We start from the raw sequence: 22583 nt of genomic DNA on the forward strand, positions 1-22583 counted from the left end.
CAGTTATTTTACAAATCTTTTTCCTTCAGATGCAAATTTTTTTCCTTTTGTAATGAAACATATAAATAGCTCCTATCTTGGATCTTCTATGCATACAGTTGTGTCATGTTAATAATTTTGCCTCTCTTTAGCAGCTGCTTTACTTACCTTTATTTCAAAAGAAATATCTCCTATGTGTAGTCTAGGCCATGAGAGCAAACTTTGGTGTGGTGGCTTTATAGCTCCCTGGCTTTGCAGAATACAGCAGCAGGTTGGAACATTCACAGCAGCAAAGCCCTTTGTCTCAGGCAGTAGGAATAAACAGAGATGAAAAAGATAAAGGATAACTTATTTAGTTGCTGGATTTCAAATGTCTTGCAACCTGCACTGGGAACACACTGTGTTGATAACAAACTTCTCCTGTTCTTTAACTTTCCACTATTTAGTGTCTACTAATTTTTAATACCAAAGAATGGTCACCATGGAGACAGACAAACAAAATCACATAGGACATCATGCAAGAAGCTCTGTAGCATTGCAGAGAGCACAGGAAAATCCTCGTCTCTGAGTGCAATGCATTCTCTTGTGCCATCCTCTAGAAATGTTTTTATTTGCTTTTCTTTTTGCCACACACACCCAAAACACACATCCCTTTTCATATACTGCCTTTGGGAACCCCTCTTTTTTTTCTCTTGTATTGGGTTTGCATGGCTAGTTTGCCTAGTTTGGGTTTTTTGAGGGGGGGAGGGGTGGCTCCTGTGAGAAGCTGCTAGAAACTTCCACCATATCCAGCAGAGCCAATCCCTGGTGGCACCAAAGATAGACATGCCGCTAGCCAAGGCTGGGCCAATTATAAAGGATGGTAATGCCTCTGTGATAACATATTCAAGAAGAAATCATAACAAAGGATGTGGTGCAGTTTTAATTATGACTAGAGAAGAGCAGAGTGAGAACATGTGAGGAGAACAACATGGAGACACCAAGGTCGGTGAAGAAGGAGGGGGAGGAGGTGCTTCAGGTGCCAGAGTCGAAATTCCTCTGCAGCCCATGGTGAAGAGCATGTGTTCTGGTTTGGTCATATTTAGAAATATATCCTCTGAGAGAAGGCACAGCCACCCCTCCCCCCACCAGGTTTGGGAAAAATAAATTTTCGTCGAAGGAAAGTGAAAGAGATAAAAACGATTTATTTAACAAACACACAGGAAAAGGATAATAATGCTAAATAATAAAACTTCTCGATCTGCTGAAAGAAACCTGGGAAAATTTCAGAGTCCTTCTGTAGATCTCTCTCTCCCCCTCCTTGGAGCTGGGATGGGGTGGTGGGCCCACCTTCATGGCCAAGGCCTCGGTGGAAAGTCCTCCCGATGTATTCTGATGTTGGAACCGTCTAGCAGAGAGAAAAGGGAAAAAAATGAAGTCCAAAGAAAACAAAAGTTCAACTCTCCAAAGGAAAAGGAGCTGAGGAAAAAAACCTGCCGAAAGCTGGCTGGAAAAAAAAGCAAGCTGAGTGCTTCCCTTCTCTCTAGCTCTCCTGCTGCAGCTGGAAATAAAAGCCTCTCTCTGTGTGACCTTGAACAAGCTGCAAACTGCTTTGAAAAAGTTTTGCTCAGTTTTTCCTTCCCCCTCTCAGGCTCAGTTTAAAGGCATAGAAAGGTACAAAATTAATTCCTGGGCATAGGGCAGCGATATGGGATACATATCATAAAGTCACCCCAAGACAGCATGGTGAAGCAGCTGTCCCCCTGCAGCCCATGAAGGTCTACGGGGATGCAGAGATCCACCCGCAGCCTGTGGAGGAGCCCATGCCAGAGCAGGTGGATGCCTAGAGGAGGCTGTGATCCTGTGGATGACTTGTGGATAGAGGGGCCTTGCTCCCATGCTGGAGCAGCCTGTCCTTGGAGGACTGCACCCCGTGGAAGAGTGACTCTCGCTGCAGCAGTTCTCAGAGAGTTGCTGATTGTGAGATGGAGCCATGCTGGAGAAGTTTGCAGAGAACTGTCTCCCATGGGAGGGACTCCATGGTGCAGCAGGGGAAGGACTCCTCTCCCTGAGCAGTGAGAGAAACAACGGGTGATGAACTGACCAAAATCCCCATTCCCTGCCTCCTTGCGCCACTTGGGTAGGAGGTAGAGCTAGGAAGGAGGTAGGAGAGCAGGGGAAGGTGGTTTTTTATGGTCTTGTTTTACTTCTCATTATCCTGCTCTGATTTTGTTAGCAATAAATTCACCTTATACCTCTAATTTGAGCCTGTTTTGCCCTTGATGGTATTTAGTGAACCATCTCTCCAGGTCCTTATCTCAACTCGTGAACCCTTCATTAAATTTTCTCTCCTCTGTCCAGCTGCAGAGTGTTGGGGGTCCTCCCCCCTGACATGTGGTCCTGGGAGAGGGCCCCCAGGGTAGAGGCAGGGCCTACGGGGTTTCCCTACTCCCTGGTCAACCTCATTCCCCATTGGTTGTTTTGCGTTCCCCTGCCCAGGAAGGACCCTCTGGGCCCATGATTGTTCAGTTCGTGGGCAGTCACTGGCCACACGGCTGGAAAAATAAACATCTCTGAAAATATCTACCAAGAATCGGTCCATATATTCTTTTCCACAGGCCTCGTTGTCTGATACACGTGTTGCAAGAATCCCCACTGCAACAGCAGAGGGTGTAGAGGGATTCCTTGTGGAACAGGGGCATAGGATACCCCAGGAGAGCTTGGGCATCCCAGGGCTGTTGCAGAAGTACCCCTGATGGGGCCCCAGGCTGAAGATAGGCTTGCAAGGCACCTGCTAGCTGGCAGCCTTGAACAGCCTTGGGAAAAGGTATACACTGGTCAGCTCCCCCGCTGCTTAGAGGCTTTCTCATGGGAAAGGGGTGTGAACTTTGAAAAAGTATAACTTGGTGGAGGAAAACAATAAAACTGGAGCACAATGCTCAAATCGTATCGGTGTTCGTGTCGTGTCTCAGGCTGGATTCCCCTGCACCCGGGATCCCCTCCTGCTAAACCTGGCACCCGAACAGGGACCCGAGTGAGTTTTGCTACATGCAGGTTCACTTAAACGCGATAAGACTCCGAATTTCATCGTATCGGTGCGGCGGAGCCAGGGGAACCAGAGCGGGTGGCCCCAAAGCCGAGTAAAGCCGAGGGCTAAACCTCAAAGCCGAGTGGCCGGAGACCGTATTTTCGCGTGGCTAAGCGAGTACCTGCAGCAAAAAAGCTATGGACTATGAGACGGGGACTCGACTCCTAGCTAGCATCCTCTCTATGAGAGGTGAGATTGTGAAAGACCGAGATCTGAATGCCCTCATTACATGGGCCTGGGAACATGGGTGTGTGAAATACACTTCGCTTTTGTTCTCAGTCGAAGCGTGGGGGGAAGTTGGAAATGAATTGTGGCTGTCCACAACTGAGGGAGGAAAGGAAGCTAAAGAAGCTAAAGCTCTCGGCTTAACCTGGAGAGCAGTAACTGGCACTCTTGCAGAGATGAAAACAGAGAGGACAGTGGCCGCGGCCGCCATAGAGGCTTTAGAGAGTAGCAGCTCCGGGTGTGGTGGCTCCGGGAAGGGAACAGACGGGGGTCTTACGGAGCAGCGGCCGGGGACCAGGGCGGAGTCCAGAGTTGCACGGTTCTTCGGGCTGGCCGCGAAAAGGCCAATTAAAGGCACAGCAGCACCCGTCTGCTCTCTGCGGGAGTTGCTGGACTCAGCAGGGAAGAAAGTTATTCCTCTGACGTCTGAGAGAAATGGCTGCGAACGCGGAAGCAGAGCCGCCCGACTCAGGGGGCGGGGCACAGGCGGGCCAAGGAGACACAGGCGGTCCTGGTGCCCGGCTGAAAGCGGCGGTGCAAACGAGCCGTCCTAATGCTCGGCCAAAAGCGGCAGAGCGCAACCCCCCTCTGCCAGACAGCGGAGAAACGTCCAGCAGTGAAGCAGCTTCTGTTGTTTTGTCGCCTGTAGAGCCAGAGCCAGTCAGGTCTGCTGGGGGTCAGCCCCAAGAGGGGGAGAAGCACCAAGAAATGATGCAAGAAGTAATCAAAAAGCTTGCTGACTTATCTACACGGCAAGACGCGCTAGAGTCTAAAGCCTGTGATATTACACCATCAGCACCGTGGCGTCCCGTGGCCCCACCGGTCAAGTTAGCACTCAAAGCTCCTATGTTCCCGTCAGGAGAATCAGGCACAGTGCCTACAGCCCCTCCCTTCCCGCGAGGGGAGGTGCAGCTGTCGTTTCCATCAGCCCCGACGGAGAGGACTGACCCATTGCGAAGGAGATGGAATGGAGTTATCCGTGATGCAATCATTAAGGGTGATTGGCATGCAGTGAATGCCCTCGCTTGCCCTGTACAGATACAAGGGGACACTGCAAAGTGGGAACCCCATGACTGGAAGATCTTGCAGCAAGCCAAGCAAACGGTCACCACGCATGGCTTGCGGTCTGAAGCTGCACGAAGCATTCTGCAGTTTATCTTTACAGCAGATGTCCTGTGTCCTAATGATTGCATCAGCATCGCACAGTTGTTATTAACCCCTTCACAGTTCCTGCTCTGGGAGCGAATGTGGAAGCGGCTAGCACAAGAAGAAGCTGGCAAATACCAAGGTGACACACAAGACCCACTGTATGCACTCCAAGCTGACATGCTAACTGGGAGTGGGGGCTTATAGAGCGACGGTGACACAGCTGACCATGCCCGTAGTAATTCATCAGTTGTCACAGACTCTTGCCCACAAAGCCTTGTTGTCAGTACCTGAAAAGAAGTCTCCCCCGTATGCAGCAGTCCAACAAGGGCTGTCAGAGCCATATGGTCAGTTCATCGACCGTTTGTCAGCAGCCTTAAAAGATGCAACTGAGCTCTCTGAAGAGCTCTAAGAGCAAATGTTCCAAACACTTGCCTTTGAAAATGCTAATAGGCAAACTAAGACAATTCTTGCCACGCTGCCCCAGAGAGCAGGTGTAGACGAGATGCTCATACGTGCTACCCATGCAGAACAGTCATCTCAAACAGCTGCTTTTACTGCAACACTGCAGAATGTCCTGCAACAACAGGAACAAGTCATCATCGCAGCACTGACCAGAGGACTGCCCAGCAAGTGGTGCCGTGCTATGCATACAGGACCCCGAAGTGAGAAGGTGCAGTCAGCATCAGCTCCTGAAGAAAGTGACGCCATTACTACAACAGCTGGAACTCTGGGACCTCCTTCCCGAGAAGCCTTGGGAGAGGCTGCAGACGTGGCTGACTGAGGGGGCTGAGAACTTGCCAGATCCACCACTCTCCGTAGCAGGAGAAATAGCGAGACTCTGGGGCGAATGTAACAGTTGCCCTAGGTGGTTGCTAGTGACTTGTGGTGGGTGTCGGGGAACCCTCTCCAAAGGCAAAACTAAGAAGGAGAGTTGCATAAATTTTTGGGTATAGCACCAGACACAGAGGTAGAGTGAGAAATTGTTTTTTGACTGTCTTGAGACAAGAGCATTAGCGGACATTTTCAATCAGCTGTCTGCCCATTTAGATCGAGTGAAGGCAGTTAATTTGGCTAGCATCTATGTTTTTACCTGGTGCTTCAGCAGCCAGGGCTCACGCTATTTTGCATAAACTTGCTTGCTGGGAGAGGAATAAGTTAAACATAACTTTGCAGATGCTTGATGAGCTAAGCGCAGATGTTACTAGTGTTAGACATACAGTATTACAAAATCAGGCAGCCATTGATTTTCTACTACTAGCTCACGGCCACAGCTGTGAAGAGTTCCAGGGTATGTGCTGTATGAATCTTTCTGACCACTCTGTCTCAATTCACAAGCACCTCTCTGACCTCCAGAGGGGCCTACACATCCTTCAGGAGACAGACGACCCTTTTGGAGATTGGCTTAAGGGTCTGGGTATCACTGGATGGCTGTGTACCTTGGTAGTAGAAGGCTGCTGATTGCTATTTGTAGTTATATTAGGCTTAATAATACTTGGGTGTATTTTTTCTTGCCTTAAAGTGAGGTTGCAAAAAATCATCGACCAGATCTGGGTTGCCCAAAATGAAAATGGGGGATGTGTAGAGGGATTCCTTGTGGAGTGGGGGCATAGGATACCCCAGGAGAGCTTGGGCATCCCAGGGCTGTTGCAGAAGTACCCCTGATGGGGTCCCAGGCTGAAGATAGGCTTGCAAGGCACCTGCTAGCCGGCAGCCTTGAACAGCCTTGGGAAAAGGTATACACTGGTCAGCTCCCCCGCTGCTTAGAGGCTTTCTCATGGGAAAGGGGTGTGAACTTTGAAAAAGTATAACTTGGTGGAGGAAAACAATAAAACAGGAGCACGATGCTCAAATCGTATCGGTGTTTGTGTCATGTCTCAGGCTGGATTCCCCTGCACCCAGGACCCCCCCCCCCCCCCCCCCCCCCCCCACTAAAAGAGGGTTTAGAGGGGAGTGAGTGAGTGGCTTTCGTGGGTGTCTGTCATCCAGCAAGCATCAACCCACAACATCTCCCCAGCTGGTTAACTCCCCAGCTCCATAAATCATGTCACTTGGATAATCCTTCATCATGGCAACCATCAGCTCAGGAGCAGGGTGATCTTTCAATGCCAAGCTGAGGCTGCACTGATCATCTTCTGGTCTGTCAGGGACGCAGTATTACCATAATTTTGTGAGACTCCAAGGAGCAGCCAGGCCATTAGGATGCTTCTGGCCAGACACTGGGTCTGCTGAAGAATGAACAGGCTGGGCAGGTCCACCTGGACCACCAAACCCAGCCTGGCCACCAGCATTCATTGTGTTTCCCCTGCATTTCATTTAACCTCTTTGTTCCTGCTTTTATTTGATCTTGGTTGTGCATATGTCTTTCCAAGGGGGACAGCAGGCCACAGGGGACACCGTCTAGCACAAGCCATGACAGTTATTGCAGGAGTTGGTAATATTTCTACCAGTACCTGCTTTCTGGTGGCTTTGCTGTGTTGAAATTCATGCCACTCCACGTGCGTTGAGAAATCTCCCTGCTGTTACTAAAGAGTCAGTCTGTCTGTCTTCCTCCCTGCCCTCCATTTCAATTTCTTCTCTAGACAGCCATTGCTTCTCCCGTGGTGATGCGGTTTTGCTGACATAGCCTGTTGTCTCTGTCCCTCTTGCAGAAGGACTTCACCATGCGGGAGGAGTTGCAGCAGCGGGATGTGGAGCACTGGCTGGGGTTCATCACCTTTCTCTGTGAAGTCTTTGGTACCATGAGGAGCAGCACCGGAGAGCCCTTTCAAGTGCTTGTCTGCCCCATTTATACCTGCCTCAGGGAGGTAAATACCTTCAGTTTGTCCTTCTCCACTGGTGGGCCAAGCTGTTGCGTTGCAGTGCTGAGGTGCTCATGATTCATAAATGACGCTGGCACAGGTTGCCCAGAGAAGTTGTGGCCCCCCCCCCCATCCCTGGCAGTGTTCAAGGCCAGGTTAGATGGGGCTTGGAGCAACCTGGTCTAGTGGAAGGTGTCCCTGCTCATGGCAGGGGGGTTGGAATGAGCTGATCTTTAAGGTCCCTTCTAACCTAAGCCATTGTAGTGGGTCGGGTTTGTAACCGGGCAGAAACACCAATTTAGTGTAGTGGTTTAGTCTAAAATACTCATTACTGTTTATCTTCTGTGAGATAAGAATTAGGAGAAATGCAAAGCAGGCACCAAACTTGAAAGAATATAAAGAAGTTTATTAACAGACCTAAAAGAAGGGAAAAAAAATTATACCACCTTCAGAACTCTCCTTCTCCCCCCACCTTCCTCCCTTCTCCCACTGACAATGTAAAAAGACAACCCTTAAGATGTTCAGTGTGTTTACCACTTCCATAATAACCTTGTTCAGTCCATTTAGAAAGAGAAGTCTCTTCTTGCTCGTGCTATGAAAACATTATCACAATGAGACAGCCACCCACTCCGGCTGCCCACGGCAAGGCAGTGGGGGGGGTTCCATGGCTGGAACAGGTCCATCGACTCTAGGATGGCCGTTGGCCAGCCCGGCCTGGCCCAAGCAGGGCCTGGCCGGGCCCGCTGGCCCCCACACGGGGCCCGCAGCCACCTGTCCCAGCGCCGGAACCGAGAGAGGGCTTGGAGGGGGAGTTTGCCTATTCTTAAATGTGGATCACAGAGGTGGTCACAACTTTAAGTGGCTTAAAGAATTGTCCATATTCAAACTGGCCAGCTGATAGGTTCTATCAGGTCCCAGAGGAAACTGTAAGCACCCCTTAGCAAAGACATCCCTTCCGGGACTATGCTTGCTAACCTATGACAGCCATTCTATGATTCTGTTTGTTTTATGATTCCTAGAGGTTTGCTTTGCTAGCATCAACACTTCCCACCTCAAAAGTACCTGCAGCTGCAGAGATGCTTGGCTTTTCCTGCATATTGTGTTTCTGCTAATTAAGAGCATGTGCTCCAAGCCAGACCCCTTTGTCCAAGGGTTTGCAAAAGCCAAACAGTTGGGATTGCAAACCCAACGTTTGAGTTTGCCAATCCCAGTGTTGTGAAAATCCCCACCTACGGGGCTTAAAAAGCTTCTTAAAGAAGGTGAAGTCACCTGAATAGATGAGATGGACTGAGGGGACAAAAGAGCAAAGAAGTAAGGTTCCATATGTTCCCCACCTAGCGCAGCAGAAACCCAGCCCTGCCACCAGGGTTGGGGACATTTCAGAACCCGAGCTCCTGATGAGCTTGTTTCAGAGCCTGAGAATCTCATGGTTTGAGATGGTGGCAGAAATCTTGGTGAGGACAAACAGAAAAGGCAACTCGAGGGCTTTCCCCCATCCTGTTTTAATGGTGGTTTTGTCTCCTGCTGCTGTCTGTAGAAGACTTTCTCAGAAAAACCTGCCTCGTTGCCCAGGGCTGGAGCTGTGGATCTCAAATTGTCAGTAATGCTTCTGTCGGGCCATAAACAACTTGCTGTAAAATAAGTTCTCTGCTAGACCCTTGGCAAAGGAAGCATAAAGAAACTACTGACAATGACTTTTAACATGTATGCGAAGTTTTCTCTGAATGAAAACACATCATAAACATTTTGTCTTTGAGGTAATATTGTACATAGGGTTCACAGATGGTGACTGTAGCAATGAGTAAGAGTGCAGACATCGTGATGGGGCACACATATCCAGAGGAGGAGGTGGGAGAGGGATGCTAAGAATAGCCTAACTTCCCCAAAATCTCTGCCCATGGAGGTATGTGTCACTTTATGGGGAAGATCTGGGCATCTAGCAAAGTCCTTATTTCCCTCCACTTCCCATCACAGTCATGATACAACCCAGCCCTTATTCTGCCAGGATTTTTCTCTGCCCACTTCTGTCTACCCTTGCCATGCTGTCACAGTCCCTCTTGTCATCTTGCTGGTATGTGGGGATACGGTGACACTCTAGAGGTGCACAGAAGGACACAAATTTCTTGTATTAGGGATTTTTTTTTGCTACAGGGAAGATCCATAAAAAAGCCTTTACTAATTATATCAAGATGTCATGCATAAATTTGCTTCTTAAAAATACATCTCTGCTCCTTAGCAGGACAGCTCTGTCCCTGTGGTGTTGTTTGTAAGAGAAGACTCTCAGCTTAGCAGACATGGGTGAGCCTGAGTCTTCCAGTGCTTCTGCCCCAAAATGGTTGATCTGAGACTGCTCGCTCCACAGGGTTGTGGCGTTGACTCATGCTGTTTCTCTTCCATGGCTCTGCAATAGGTTTTCATCTTGCCACCATTTTTTGCCACCTTCAGCTAATCTTGATGCACAGGGCCAACCCAGGAGATCACCTATTTATCAGTAGCGATAGGTGCCAGGCTCTGAGATGGTTGCCAGAACCAAAGTCAGGCTGTAGATTCAGATGAGGAGGTGGTGGTGAGCTCCTCCAGCTTTACCCAGGAGAGGACAAGGATATTTGCACAGACTGGCCCTGCCGGGTGCTCTGTGACAGGGTGAAAATTCCCTAATAATGCAGAGTTCTTGTCTCTTGATGAGCTTCATGAAGCACATGGGCTGGTGTTCCAGGGCAGGAAGGGGTGTCACCATGGCCTATAAGGTTTGGGACCTCCACTTTCCTCAGGACAGGTTCACAGGGTTTTTTTCCCCATCCTGCTGATCAGCACATATGCCCCTGAGTACAGTTTCATCCCCTTGCCCCTAACTCCTACCCCCTTGGGCATCCCCCAGCAAACCCCCTCTGTGCTGCCCACAATTATGCTTAGCTCTCTCTGCCTCCATCCACCCATCCTTTGACAATGAATCATTAGCAGAGGCAAGATAACATATCTCCCTCTGCCTGTCCTTTCATCTCCTCTTGCTTTTTTGTTTCTTTTGTTTTTCTTTTTTCCTCTTCCTTTTCTTTTATAGCTCTGGCAGACTCAGTCAAAGCTCAGCAAACGAGGAAGGGGAAAGCTGCCTGATGAATGAGCCAGGAATGTCTCTTCCCTTTCCCCTGCAAAGCTTCCTCTCTCCAGCTCCTTTCTTTTCCCCAAAAATAAAAACTTATTAACACCATCATTAGTTGTGGAGCTGGCCAAGGTGGGAAGGAGCGAAGATGGCAGCAAGGAAATTTGTGCTAGGTGTCTTGTGGAAATACTCACAGCTTTTTACCGGCTAGGCTCGTAGTTCAATGCCTTAGAAAGCCTCGGGCAGCCTAGGGAGGTAGCACGGGCAATCTAGCATTTCAGTAGCTCTAAAAGCGGCAAATAGTAGCTGCAAAGCTGATACCACCAGTAGAAGCAAAGAGGGAGAAATATAGCCTTCGGTTTGCCTGATTCCTGCAATTAGAAGCTTTCAAACAGAAACAGAGACGCAGATGTTCGCAGAAGGAATGCAAAGCCAAAGAGGGTGGGCCCCCTCTCGGGCCCTTTCTTTTATTCGGAGAAGGGGGAAGGGGAGAACTGGGGGCAGACCCGGGGTGACTGGCCAATCAGACACTGCTAAAGAGTTTGAGTTACATTTGGTTTTGCCCGTGCTTGGAACAAAGGAGTTAAGAGCACATGGCAGAGGCAAGTCCTGGCTTGTCATGGGGAGGGGGAAGGGAAGCTCGGAACAGGCAGCAACAGTGTCTCAGTGAGGAATCTGTGCTGAGGACATGGCTGAGGTGTCAGGTGACAATGCAGTATTATTTATTGAGAGGTATGGATGGATTGGTGTAGTGGGTTGACCCTGGCTGGATGCCAGACACCCACCAAAGCCGCTTTCTCATTGCCCTCCACAACTGGACAGGGGAGAGAAAATATAACAAAGGGTTCATGAGTTGAGATAAAGACCAGGAGAGATCATGCACCAAATACCATCATGGACAAAACAGGCTTGAATCAGAGATATTAATTGAATTTATTGCTAATGAAATCAGAGCAGGATAATGAGAAGTAAAATAAATCTTAAAAACACCTTCCCTCCACCCCTCTCTCCTTCCCAGCTCTACCTTTTCCCCCAGTGGCACAGGGAGATGGGGAATGGGGGTTATGGTCAGTTCATCAACAGTTGTTTCTGACGCTGCTCAGGGAGGAGTCCTTTGCCTGCTCCAACGTGGGGTCCCTCGCACAGGAGACACTTCTCCATGAACTTCTCCAATGTGAGTCCATCCCATGGGCAACCATTCTCCATGAACTGCTGCAACATGGGTCACTCTTCCATGGAGTGCAGTCCTTCAGGCACAGCCTCCTCCACCGTGGCTCCCCTACAGGGTGACAAGTCCTACCAGAAAACCTGCTCCAGTGTGGGCTCCTCCCTCCACAGGTCTGTAGGTCTCTGCCAGGAGCCTGCTCCAGCATGGGTTTCCCACAGGTTTACAGCCTTCTTTTGGGCATCCATCTGCTCCAGCGTGGGTATCCTCCAAGGGCAGGTGGATCTCTGCATCCCCATGGTCCTCCATGGGCTACAGGGGAACAGCTGCTTCACCATGGTCTTCACCACCGGCTGCAGGGGAATCTCAGCTCTGGCGCCTGGACCACCTCCTCCCCCTCCTTCTCCACTGACCTTGGTGTATGCAGAGTTGTTCCTCTCACATATTCTCACCCCATTTTTCTCTGACCGCAATTACAATTGAGCAATAACCTTTATTCCTTCTTAAATATGTTATCACAGAGGCGTTACTATCATTCCTGATTGGCTCGACCTTGGCCAGACCCACGTCTGTTCTGGAGCCAGCTGGCATTGGCTCTGATGGACATGGTGGAAGCTTCTAGCAGCTTCTCACTGAAGCCCCTCCTGTAGCCCCCCCCCCCCACCAAAACCTGGCCATGCAAACCCAACACATGGACTGAAACAAAAAAAATCAAAAAAGAAGTTAATTTCAGGCAAGGCTGGAGTGACAAATGCTAGGGTTTGCTGGTTAATTGAACTAGCACTCATCACCATCCTCGGGAAAGCAGGCAGACTGTGTTTTCATGTCAGGCATGGGAAAGGGTGTTTAATCACAGCAAAGGAAATTTAGATCAGAGCTGCCATCTTGCCTGGGAAGCATTTCGGGAGACAAGGGAGTGGTCGTGCACCTTGGCACAAACATGGTCCATGCTGATCCCCCATCCCGGGGGCCTCTGCCCCATCCTCCTCTGTGCCCATTGCCTGAGCTGCCTTCTGGAAAACAGGGTGGGGGAAGAAGGAAGGGTCTACCACCACATACAACATGGTGGCTGCATCTCCTGGGAGCTGAATCCCTGTTATGGAACCAGTGAGAACTTCAGACAAGCCCTGCTTTAGGCTCAGATTTTTGGCAGCAGGTCTACTCAGGTGACCTGCACCTAAATTGCTCTGGCTCACAAGTTCTCAAGAATGGCGGATCAGGTCTATTATAAAATTAGTTATTTATTGAATAGACAGATTAACAGAACAAAGGCCTTAAACAAACTTACTTACTACACAGGATAAAACAAAAAGACCTACTAGTGGATTACATAAAAACAGTGCACGACATAAAGGTACCTATATTAAAGCTAGCAAAGAAATAGTATAGATTAGGAGTCAGTATAACTTACCACCAAAATGACAATAGTGTACACAGAGTCCTTTCGCTCAACCCTCGAGAGAGTAACCACAAAGCGGCATCTCAACTTTGGGGAAAAGCCGAACACATTTCCAAGGAATGTGCAGAAGATTTCTGCTTTGTGAAAGTTTGGTGTAGCTTTTATAGTTTGTAAAGTGAAGTGTCTGTCAGTCAGAAATTCAAGCTTATCTTCCTACAATCTTGCTTTCAAGGTGTGCTGGTTTGGACAAATTTGGAAATATATCCTTTGAGAGAAGGCAGGTTACAACCACCCCCTCCCCCACAAGTTCGGAAAAAAAAAAGAATTTTTTTCCTCAAAGGAAAGTGAAAGAGATAAAAACTATTGGGGTGTCTTGGGGTGACTTTATGATGTGTATCCCATATCGCTGCCCTATGCCCAGAAATTAATTTTTGTGCCTTTCTATGCCTCTAAACTGAGCCTGAGAGAGGGGAGGGGGAAAAACTGAGCAAAACTTTTTCAAAGCAGTTTGCAGCTTGTTCAAGGTCACACAGAGATAGCAATTTTTTTTTCCCAGCTGCGGCAGGGGAGGGAGGAAGCACCTGGCTTGCTGCTCCCAGGTCAGCTTTTGGCCAGTTGTTCAGCTTCTTTTCCTCCGGAGAGAGACTGAGAGTTGAATTTTTTTTTCCCTTCCCTGGAATTTCGGATTTTCTCCCTTTTCTACTGGATTGCTTCAATATCAGAACACATTGGGAGAGCTTTCCACCGGGGACAGAGGGCCTGGCCCTGGGTCAAGCCCCAGCTCCGAGGAGACCAAAGGGAGGACTCTAACACTTTCCCAGGTTTTTTCTTCACAGCAAGAGATTTTATTATTTAGTTTTATTATCCTTTTCCCGTGTGTTTGCTAAATAAAGAGTTTTTATCTCTTTCACTTTCCTTTGAGGAAAATTTATTTTTCCCGAACCTGGTGGGGGGAGAGGTGGTTGTGCCTTCTCTCAGAGGATATATTCCTAAATTTGGCCAAACCGACACAAATTTAGTGGCGCCCAACTGCGTGGCTCGAAGGAAAGTGAAAAAACCTGTAGTAATTACATTTTGGTTTGAATTTACTTATTCTGTGTTGGGGTAAAATAGTCACCATGTTGGTTGAGTTCATAATGTCTCTCTGGCTTGATGTACTCATGTCTTTCTGGTCCTTAGGCTTCATTGAGGTACTAGTTCTTTTTTGGTCCCTAGGGTTGTTTGCCTATCCACAACTTGCTCCAATCTTGTCCCTGATATGTAAATTTTACAGAGAAGGGAGACGAATCAGGATGTCTATCTTGCTGTGCTCAGTGATAATGATTTATAGGAAGTTAACAGAGGTACCGGCAGCTGTTCGAAGTGTGTATGATAAGTGGTTTCTCCATCCTAACCCCAGTCCTAGCTTCAGTAGCCTGTTTTGGGAATTTATTAGTAATTGCACCCAGATTGTTAGAAGAGGAGGAGACGGGGTTTCCCTTCCCTTTAAATTTGATAGGTTATCTTTTGAGAATGTTCAGTTTCCCCTGGATGTTAAAGAGACCGCGTTCCTGGTATTTTATCTGGTAAGCTTCTTCCATATGTCTCACAGCTTGTCTAGAATGAGAGCTCAGATTTCCAGGGTGACTGCTGAGACACCTGACTCAGAGGTGGAAAATCCTGAGTGGTGTGGGGAATGGGAGGACATTGGCCAAACCCTAAAGAAATTCTCTGACCTGATAGTTTGGGATTTCCCGTCTGAACAAATTCAGAAACCAGCTGAGGTGGCGAAATATCTGAAAGATAAATACAATGAAAATTCTGAGAAAAAGGTCTTTGCAATATGTTGAGCTTTGGCATATGCCTATCGCACACTGCAGCAGGTAAAGGTAGAGAGGCAGGAAGATAAATCAGCAAAGCCTGCAGACACCCCAGTCACTCAGACTGCAGCCACACCAGACAGCAAGCCCAAATCAGATGGAGAGTCTAAGCCACTGACAGTGGCTCCTGTCACGAGGAAAAAGCACACAACCAAAACTGATCACCCAGTGAAAGATGAGGACGATGCAGGGGAAGGAACCTCAAAACCATCAACTGACTCAGGCACAGAAACCATTACTGAGTCATTGTCCATAAAGGACCTTCACAGCTTAAGAAAGGACTACACCCGACGGTCCGATGAATCCATAATAAGTTGGATAGTCTGTATTTGGGATGCTGCAGGTGATGATGTGATGCTGGATGGGGCTGAAGCAAGGCATTTGGAATCCCTGTCACGTGATTCAGTTATCGACCAAGTGATGATAAGGGGGGCTGACTCTGCCAGTCTCTGGAGACGGGTTTTGACAGGCCTGATTGAAAGATATATGTGCGGAGATGATCTCTACACGCAGCAAACCCAGTGGAAGACCATAGAACAAGGGATCCAGCGCCTGAGAGAACTAGGGGTGGTAGAGATTGTCTTCACAGATGACCCAGGATTGAGGAGTCCAGACCGGGCCAGAGTTAATCCATATATGTGGCGAAAATTCATACGACTTGGGCCACAAGAATATGCTTCTGCTTTAGCAATAATGAAACCAAACTACGCTGTGAATGAGACTGTGCGGGATATGGCAGTGAAGCTCCGAGCATATGCAGACTCGGTGCATGGCCCAACACATGGAAGAATCGCAGCTGTGGAAACACGTATGCAGAAAATGGAAGATAAGATGGAGAAGAATCACCAGGAGATTAAAGAGTGCCTTCTCCAAATCTCGACAGTACAGATCAGAGATTCTGATACCAAATGTGGACGTTCCCCAGAGAGAAGGAACATCCAACGAAGTGAGCTGTGGGAAATTCCTGTGTGACAGTGGGGAAGACACAAAGAGGTGGGGTGGACAACCCACCTCTGCTCTGGCAGCACGAGTGCGTGAATTGAAGGAGCGCAAGTTTCAGAAAGGAAGTTCTACCAAAAAGGAAGTAGCTCCAGTTGCCTGTAGCCAAACTGCCGGAAATGATGGAAAAGATGGATGACATGCCCGACTCCCATGAAGGAACCTCTAAGATGCAGGCCCAGGGAAAGAAGGATAACCAGGCATAGAGGGGCCCTGCCTCTAGCCAGGTAGAGGCCAGGGAAAACCGTGTTTTTTGGACTGTGTGGATTCGTTGGCCTGGTACATCAGAACCACAAAAATATTATGCCTTGGTCGATACTGGTGTGCAGTGTACAATAATCCCATCGCAGCATGTGGGGGTAGAATCTGTTTCTATTTCTGGTGTAACAGGTGGATCACAAAATTTGTCCTTGGTGGAAGCTGAGGTGAGTCTGACTGGAAATGAGTGGAAGAAACATCTCATTGTGACTGGTCCAGAGGCCCCGTGCATTTTGGGCATAGACTTCCTCCGAAATGGATATTTTAGAGACCCAAAGGGACTCAAGTGGGCGTTTGGAATAGCTGCTGTGGAGACAGAAGGCATTAATCAATTGAACACTTTGCCTGGGCTATCAGTGAACCCATCTGCAGTCGGCCTTCTGAAGGTGGAAGAACAAAGAGTACCAATAGCTACTTCGACAGTGCATCGCCGACAGTACCAGACAACTCGAGATGCTGTGATTCCCATCCACAAGATGATCCGTGATCTGGAGAGCCAAGGGGTGATCAGCAAGACCCACTCACCCTTCAATAGTCCCATTTGGCCTGTGTGCAAATCGGAAGGAGAATGGAGATTGACTGTGGACTATCGTGCCTTGAATGAAGTGACTCCACCATGGAGCGCTGCCGTGCCGGACATGTTGGAGCTCCAGTATGAGCTGGAGTCCAAAGCAGTGAAGTGGTATGCCACTATTGACATTGCCAATGCCTTCTTCTCCATTCCTCTGGCAGCAGAGTGCAGGCCTCAGTTTGCCTTCATCTGGAGGGGTGTGCAGTACACCTGGAACCGACTGCCCCAGGGGTGGAAGCACAAACCTACCATCTGCCATGGACTGATCCAGACGGCACTAGAAAAGGGTGAGGCTCCAGAACATCTGCAGTACATTGATGACATCATTGTGTGTGGGAACACCGCAACCGAAGTGTTTGAGAAAGGAGAGAAAATCATCCAAATTCTCATAGAAGCCAGTTTTGCCATCAAGAAGAGCAAAGTCAAGGGACTTGCTCAAGAGATCCAGTTCCTGGGAGTGAAATGGCACGACGGACGACGTCAGATTCCCACTGAGGTCGTCAATAAGATCACAGCAATGTCTCCACCAACCAACAAGAAGGAGACGCAAGCTTTCCTAGGTGCCATAGGTTTTTGGAGGATGCATATTCCTGAGTACAGCCAGTTTGTGAGTCCTCTCTACCTGGTTACCCGCAAGAAGAACGATTTCCATTGGGGCCCCAAACAGCAACAAGCTTTTGCCAAAATTAAGCAGGAAATCGCTCATGCCGTAGCCCTTGGCCCAGTCAGAACAGGACCCGAAGTGAAGAATGTGCTCTACTCTGCAGCCGGGAGCCATGGTCTGTCCTGGAGCCTTTGGCAGAAGGTGCCTGATGAGACTCGAGGCTGGCCACTAGGATTCTGGAGTCGAAGCTACAGAGGGTCTGAAGCCAACTACACCCCAACAGAGAAGGAAATCCTGGCAGCCTATGAAGGAATCCAAGCCGCCTCAGAGGTGATCGGCACTGAAGCACAACTCCTCCTGGCACCCCTACTACCAGTGCTGGGGTGGATGTTCAAAGTAGAGGTTCCCTCTACCCACCAAGCCACCAATGTCACATGGAGCAAATGGATTGCTCTCATTACACAGCACGCCTGTATCGGAAAACTGAATCGCCCTGGGATTTTGGAAATAATCACAAATTGGCCTGAAGGTGAAAACTTTGGTCTCACTGATGAAGAGGAAGAAGAACAAGTGACACGTGCTGAAGAAGCTCCACCATACAACCAACTGCCATCAGCTCTTTTCACCGACGGTTCTTGTCGCATCGTAGTGATGAAATGAAAGTGGAAAGCAGCTGTATGGAGTCCCACACGACGGGTTGCAGAAGCTACAGAAGGAGAAGTTGGATCAAGTCAACTCGCTGAACTCAAAGCTGTTCAACTAGCCCTGGACATTGCTGAAAGAGAGAAGTGGCCAAAGCTCTACCTCTACACTGATTCATGGATAGTAGCCAATGCTCTATGGGGATGGTTGGAAAAGTGGGAAAAAGCTAATTGGCAGCGTAGGGGAAAACCAATCTGGGCTGCTGAAGAATGGAAAGACATTGCTGCTCGAGTAAGAAAGCTAACTATGAAAGTCTGCCATGTAGATGCCCATGTCCCCAAGAGTAGGGCTAATGAAGAACACCAAAACAACAAGCAGGTAGATCAGGCTGCAAAGATAGAAGTGTCACAGATAGACTTAGATTGGAAACATAAAGGAGAGTTGTTCCTAGCTCGATGGGCCCATGATGCCTCAGGTCATCAAGGCAGAGATGCCACCTATAGGTGGGCACGAGATCGAGGGGTGGATCTAACCATGGACAGTATCTCCCAGGTTATCCATGACTGCAAGACGTGCTGCTATCAAGCAGGCCAAGCGGGTGAAGCCCCTGTGGTACGGTGGACGGTGGTCCAAATACAAGTATGGGGAGGCCTGGCAGATTGATTACATCACACTGCCTTAAACCCGCCAAGGCAAGTGCTATGTGCTCACAATGGTAGAAGCCACCACAGGATGCCTGGAGACCTACCCTGTGCCTCACGCTACTGCCCGGAACACCATCCTGGGCTGTGAAAAGCAAGTCCTTTGGAGGCATGGCACTCCTGAGAGAATTGAATCTGACAGTGGGACTCATTTTAAGAATAGCCTTATTAACACCTGGGCTAGAGAACATGGCATTGAGTGGGTGTATCACATCCCTTACCATGCACCAGCTGCAGGCAAAGTGGAACGGTGTAATGGATTGTTGAAAACCACCCTGAAGGCACTGGGTGGGGGAACTTTCAAATATTGGGAACAGCATCTAGCAAAGGCCACCCAGTTAGTTAACACCCGAGGCTCCACCAATAGAGCTGGCCCAGCCCAATCTGAATCCCTGCATACAGTAGATGGACATAAGGTCCCAGTAGTGCATGTCAGAGGTCTGTTAGGAAAGACCATGTGGATGAATTCTGCCTCGAGTTCAGACAAACCCATCTGCAGGGTTGTCTTTGCTCAGGGACCTGGTTGCACATGGTGGGTAATGCAGAAAGATGGAACAACACGTTGTGTACCACAGGGAGATCTGATTGTTGGGTCAAAACCACCTGTAGTGTGAAATGCTTATATACCCCTGCTTGCTGAGTGTCACTGTTCGTATATAGCTGTGTATATATATTTATATATGTATTAATGTGTGTGTATAGAATTAGAATATCTTAGTTTGGGCATTGAGCCAACAATATGGGATAAGGGGTGGAATGTCTTGGGGTGACTTTATGATGTGTATCCCATATCGCTGCCCTATGCCCAGAAATTAATTTTTGTGCCTTTCTATGCCTTTAAACTGAGACTGAGAGGGGGAAGGAAAAACTGAACAAAACTTTTTCAAAGCAGTTTGCAGCTTGTTCAAGGTCACACACAGATAGCAATTTGTTTCCCAGCTGTGGCAGGGGAGGGAAGAAGCACCCGGCGTTGCTGTTTCCCGAGGACAGTTTTTTTGGCCAGTGGTTCAGCTGCTTTTTCTCTGGCGAGAGACTGAGAGTTGAATTTTTCCTTCCCTGGAATTTCGGATTTTCTCCCTTTTTCACTGGACTGCTTCAATATCAGAACACATTGGGAGAGCTTTCCACCGAGCACAGAGTGCCTGGCCCTGGGCCAAGCCCCAGCTCCGAGGAGACCAAAAGGCGGATGTAGGTTAATGGGTTCTGGGGTCCAGTCGGGATGGAGACGGAGACGGAGAGATCTCTATAGGCAGGTCTTGGGACACAGTCGGTTTATTGTAAAGGGCGTGGGTATTGGGGCAGTGCTCAGAGCTGGTAGACTCAGCTCTGAGCAGGCCCAAGAGAGCAAGAGAGTGAACGGGTGAGAGAGAGAGAGTGTAAGAGCAAGAGTAAGAGCAAGAGTAGAAGTGGAAGAGACTGAAGTCCTGGTTACAATACAATAAATCATCTTCTGTACTGAATATTCTAATTGTCACTAACCAATCTAATACAAGATACAAATCCTATAGCATTTACATACAGCCTATAAGAGTTCTTATATTACCATAGAGTGTTACATCTTAACTTCTAAAAACTACTCTTTGGACCCCTTCTGCTGAGCTAGTAGGGTCTGCTCTGACCCTTGGACCTGTTTGCAAGCAGAGGGTATTGTTCCATCAAGAGGGGATTACTTCAGTGGCCATACCATTGTTTTCTAGTTGTTCAGTAACTAAGACTTGGTATTTCAAAAGTGGCTTTCATTTCGATGTTGCCTGTAGTTTTCATATTCCCAAAATCTTTTGTCAGGCAATCATATTTACAAGGCTTTCCTGTTTCATCTTCCCCAACATCTCCCCCTTTCCGACGGACAATTAAGATATTAGACATAGTCCTACTCGTCATTTTTTGCACACACTGAAGTATACAAGGTACTGCTACTAAAACTATAATTATTACTACTAGAATAATCAAGCCTATTTTACAGAGTTCCCTTAGCCAAGGTGCAAAGCTCCAACCATCAAACAAACTGTCTAGCCAAGACGGGTTATCTGTTGTAATTTGGTTAGCTAGGTCCCTTAGGTTTTGTAACTGTTTGTGAATGGAAACAGAATGATCGGATAAGTTCATACAGCATAATCCTTCAAAATTTTCACAGCCATGCCCATGTGCTAATAAAAGATAATCAATGGCAGCTCTATTTTGTAAAGTGGCATGTCTGACTGCCTCTTCATCGGTTAACAAATCACTGATCATAGTAGAGGTGGCATTTACCTCCTTGCTGAGCCAACATCCCAACTTGTTTAACTGTTTTAGTGCAATTGAGGAACTTAACTGAGGAAGAAAAATGCTCGCAACAATTGATTTTTCAGAGTTCCAAGGATGAAAGTCACTATCACAGTCGCTCTCATACTGATGTCCCCAGGAAGATCTAATCTTTTTCTTTTTGATTACTTCTTTGACACTGGGAGCAATAATTGTAAGTTGTCCCAGAGCACAAGGGCCACCATCTATTTTTGAAGGTATACCTTGCCAGGCTCTGTCTCCACAGATGAGCCAAATTCCTCTAGGGAATCGAATAGGAAGTTTGTTAAAACGATCTGCATGAGGTTCATCATATATAAGAAGCTTAGCTTGGTTGCACCAAGAAGTTACATTGCTATAAGCTGGGTGATATGGGGTAACATTTAAATGAGGACCGTTTTCTCCTAGAAAGTGAAAGAAATAGCAGGTATCTATAGTTAACGAGCCTAGGATTTCTAGCTCTTGAAGGTCAGATTTATCAATTTTAGAATTATCAATATAAGTTTGGTGTTTATGGCTGGTAGTTGGAGAAATGTGATCATTATCATATGGCCAATATTTATCAAAAGTAACATTATCAAAACCTTCTGGTAAAGGTATTCCAACTAAACAGGTTGAAAAAGGTTTGTCAGGGCTTGTGTCAGATAGACAGATGGTATCGGAGCCTGCAGATTTGGCTAAAGCAACCCAGACATTTGTCTTTGGTTGATTTACAGGTAAAGCTTTGCTACAAAAACTAAAACATAAGAATAAAAGCAACATGCATGCGCGCAGATGAGAAAACTCCATTATTTTCTTGAGCTGTTTTTGGCAGATCGCTTTCTTCTGGTGATTCTGCGTACTTCAGGTTTAGGTGCTTGCTTCCTGGCTTCCACTTGCAGGGTCACTGGCTGGTGTGGAGGCGTCGGCAGGTTTTGATGTGTGGTATGGCTTCACGTTTTTTGCTGGAACCCACTTGAGCTCTCCACCTGTGGAAACACATGCAAACCCCTTCCCCCATGTTATAAGATTGTATGGTCCTTCTATTTTTCCTGATTCTAGATTCTTGATTAAAACTAGGGGGTGCTCTTTCAGTTTTGCTTTTTTGTTGTTTAAGAAGTGTCTGAAGATGGGGGGATCAGGCTCTTCTGCAGAGCTATTCAAAAAATTATAAACATACAAAGCCTTATTCAACCTCCTTTGAGGTGTATCCTGGGCTTCTCCCCCTTTCTGTTGATCTAAAATGCGTTTTAGAGTTTGATGTGTTCTTTCTATTATTCCTTGACTCGTGGGGGAGTAGGGAATGCCAAATGTATGGCGGACACCCCAGTCATTTAAGAATGCAGCTAATTCTTGTGAAACATACGAAGGACCGTTATCAGTTTTAATTTCTTGTGAGATACCCAAATAGGAAAAAGCTTGTGAAAAATGATGGCAAACATGCTTAGCTGTTTCTCCTGTATGCACAGAAGCGAAGACTGCATTTGAGAATGTATCGACAGAGACATGGATATTTTTAAGTTTTCCAAAAGAGGGGTACTTAGTGACATCTGTTTGCCATTTCTGTAAGCTCTCCAACCCCCGTGGGTTGGTGGCTCCTGAGGAGGGGATAGGTTGAACAAGCTGGCAGTTTGGGCATGCTCGTACAATATTTTGAGCTTGCTCTAGGGTAATATGAAAATCTCGTTTGATTGCCTGTGCATTTTGGTGAAAGAACACATGACTTAATTTGGCTTGTTCAATAGTGTTAGGCAAGGTAGTTGCAGCAAACACCGAGGTAGGATTTTCGATGTCTGCTGCAACTTCTCCAT

The 22583-nt window shown here is 47.7% G+C and overlaps 1 protein-coding gene across 1 annotated transcript in view; it reads left to right on the forward strand.

Annotated features, from left to right (window-relative positions):
• Window positions 1-22583, forward strand: part of LOC125319331 (CBP80/20-dependent translation initiation factor-like) — a 516903-nt gene that overhangs the window by 439854 nt on the left and 54466 nt on the right. The window contains exon 10 of the mRNA XM_048290438.1: window positions 7069-7224. Coding sequence (XP_048146395.1) covers window positions 7069-7224 — 156 coding nt within the window. The remainder of the gene's footprint in view (window positions 1-7068; window positions 7225-22583) is intronic.

Source organism: Corvus hawaiiensis, chromosome W (assembly GCF_020740725.1).
Source record: "Corvus hawaiiensis isolate bCorHaw1 chromosome W, bCorHaw1.pri.cur, whole genome shotgun sequence".
NCBI lineage: Eukaryota > Metazoa > Chordata > Aves > Passeriformes > Corvidae > Corvus > Corvus hawaiiensis.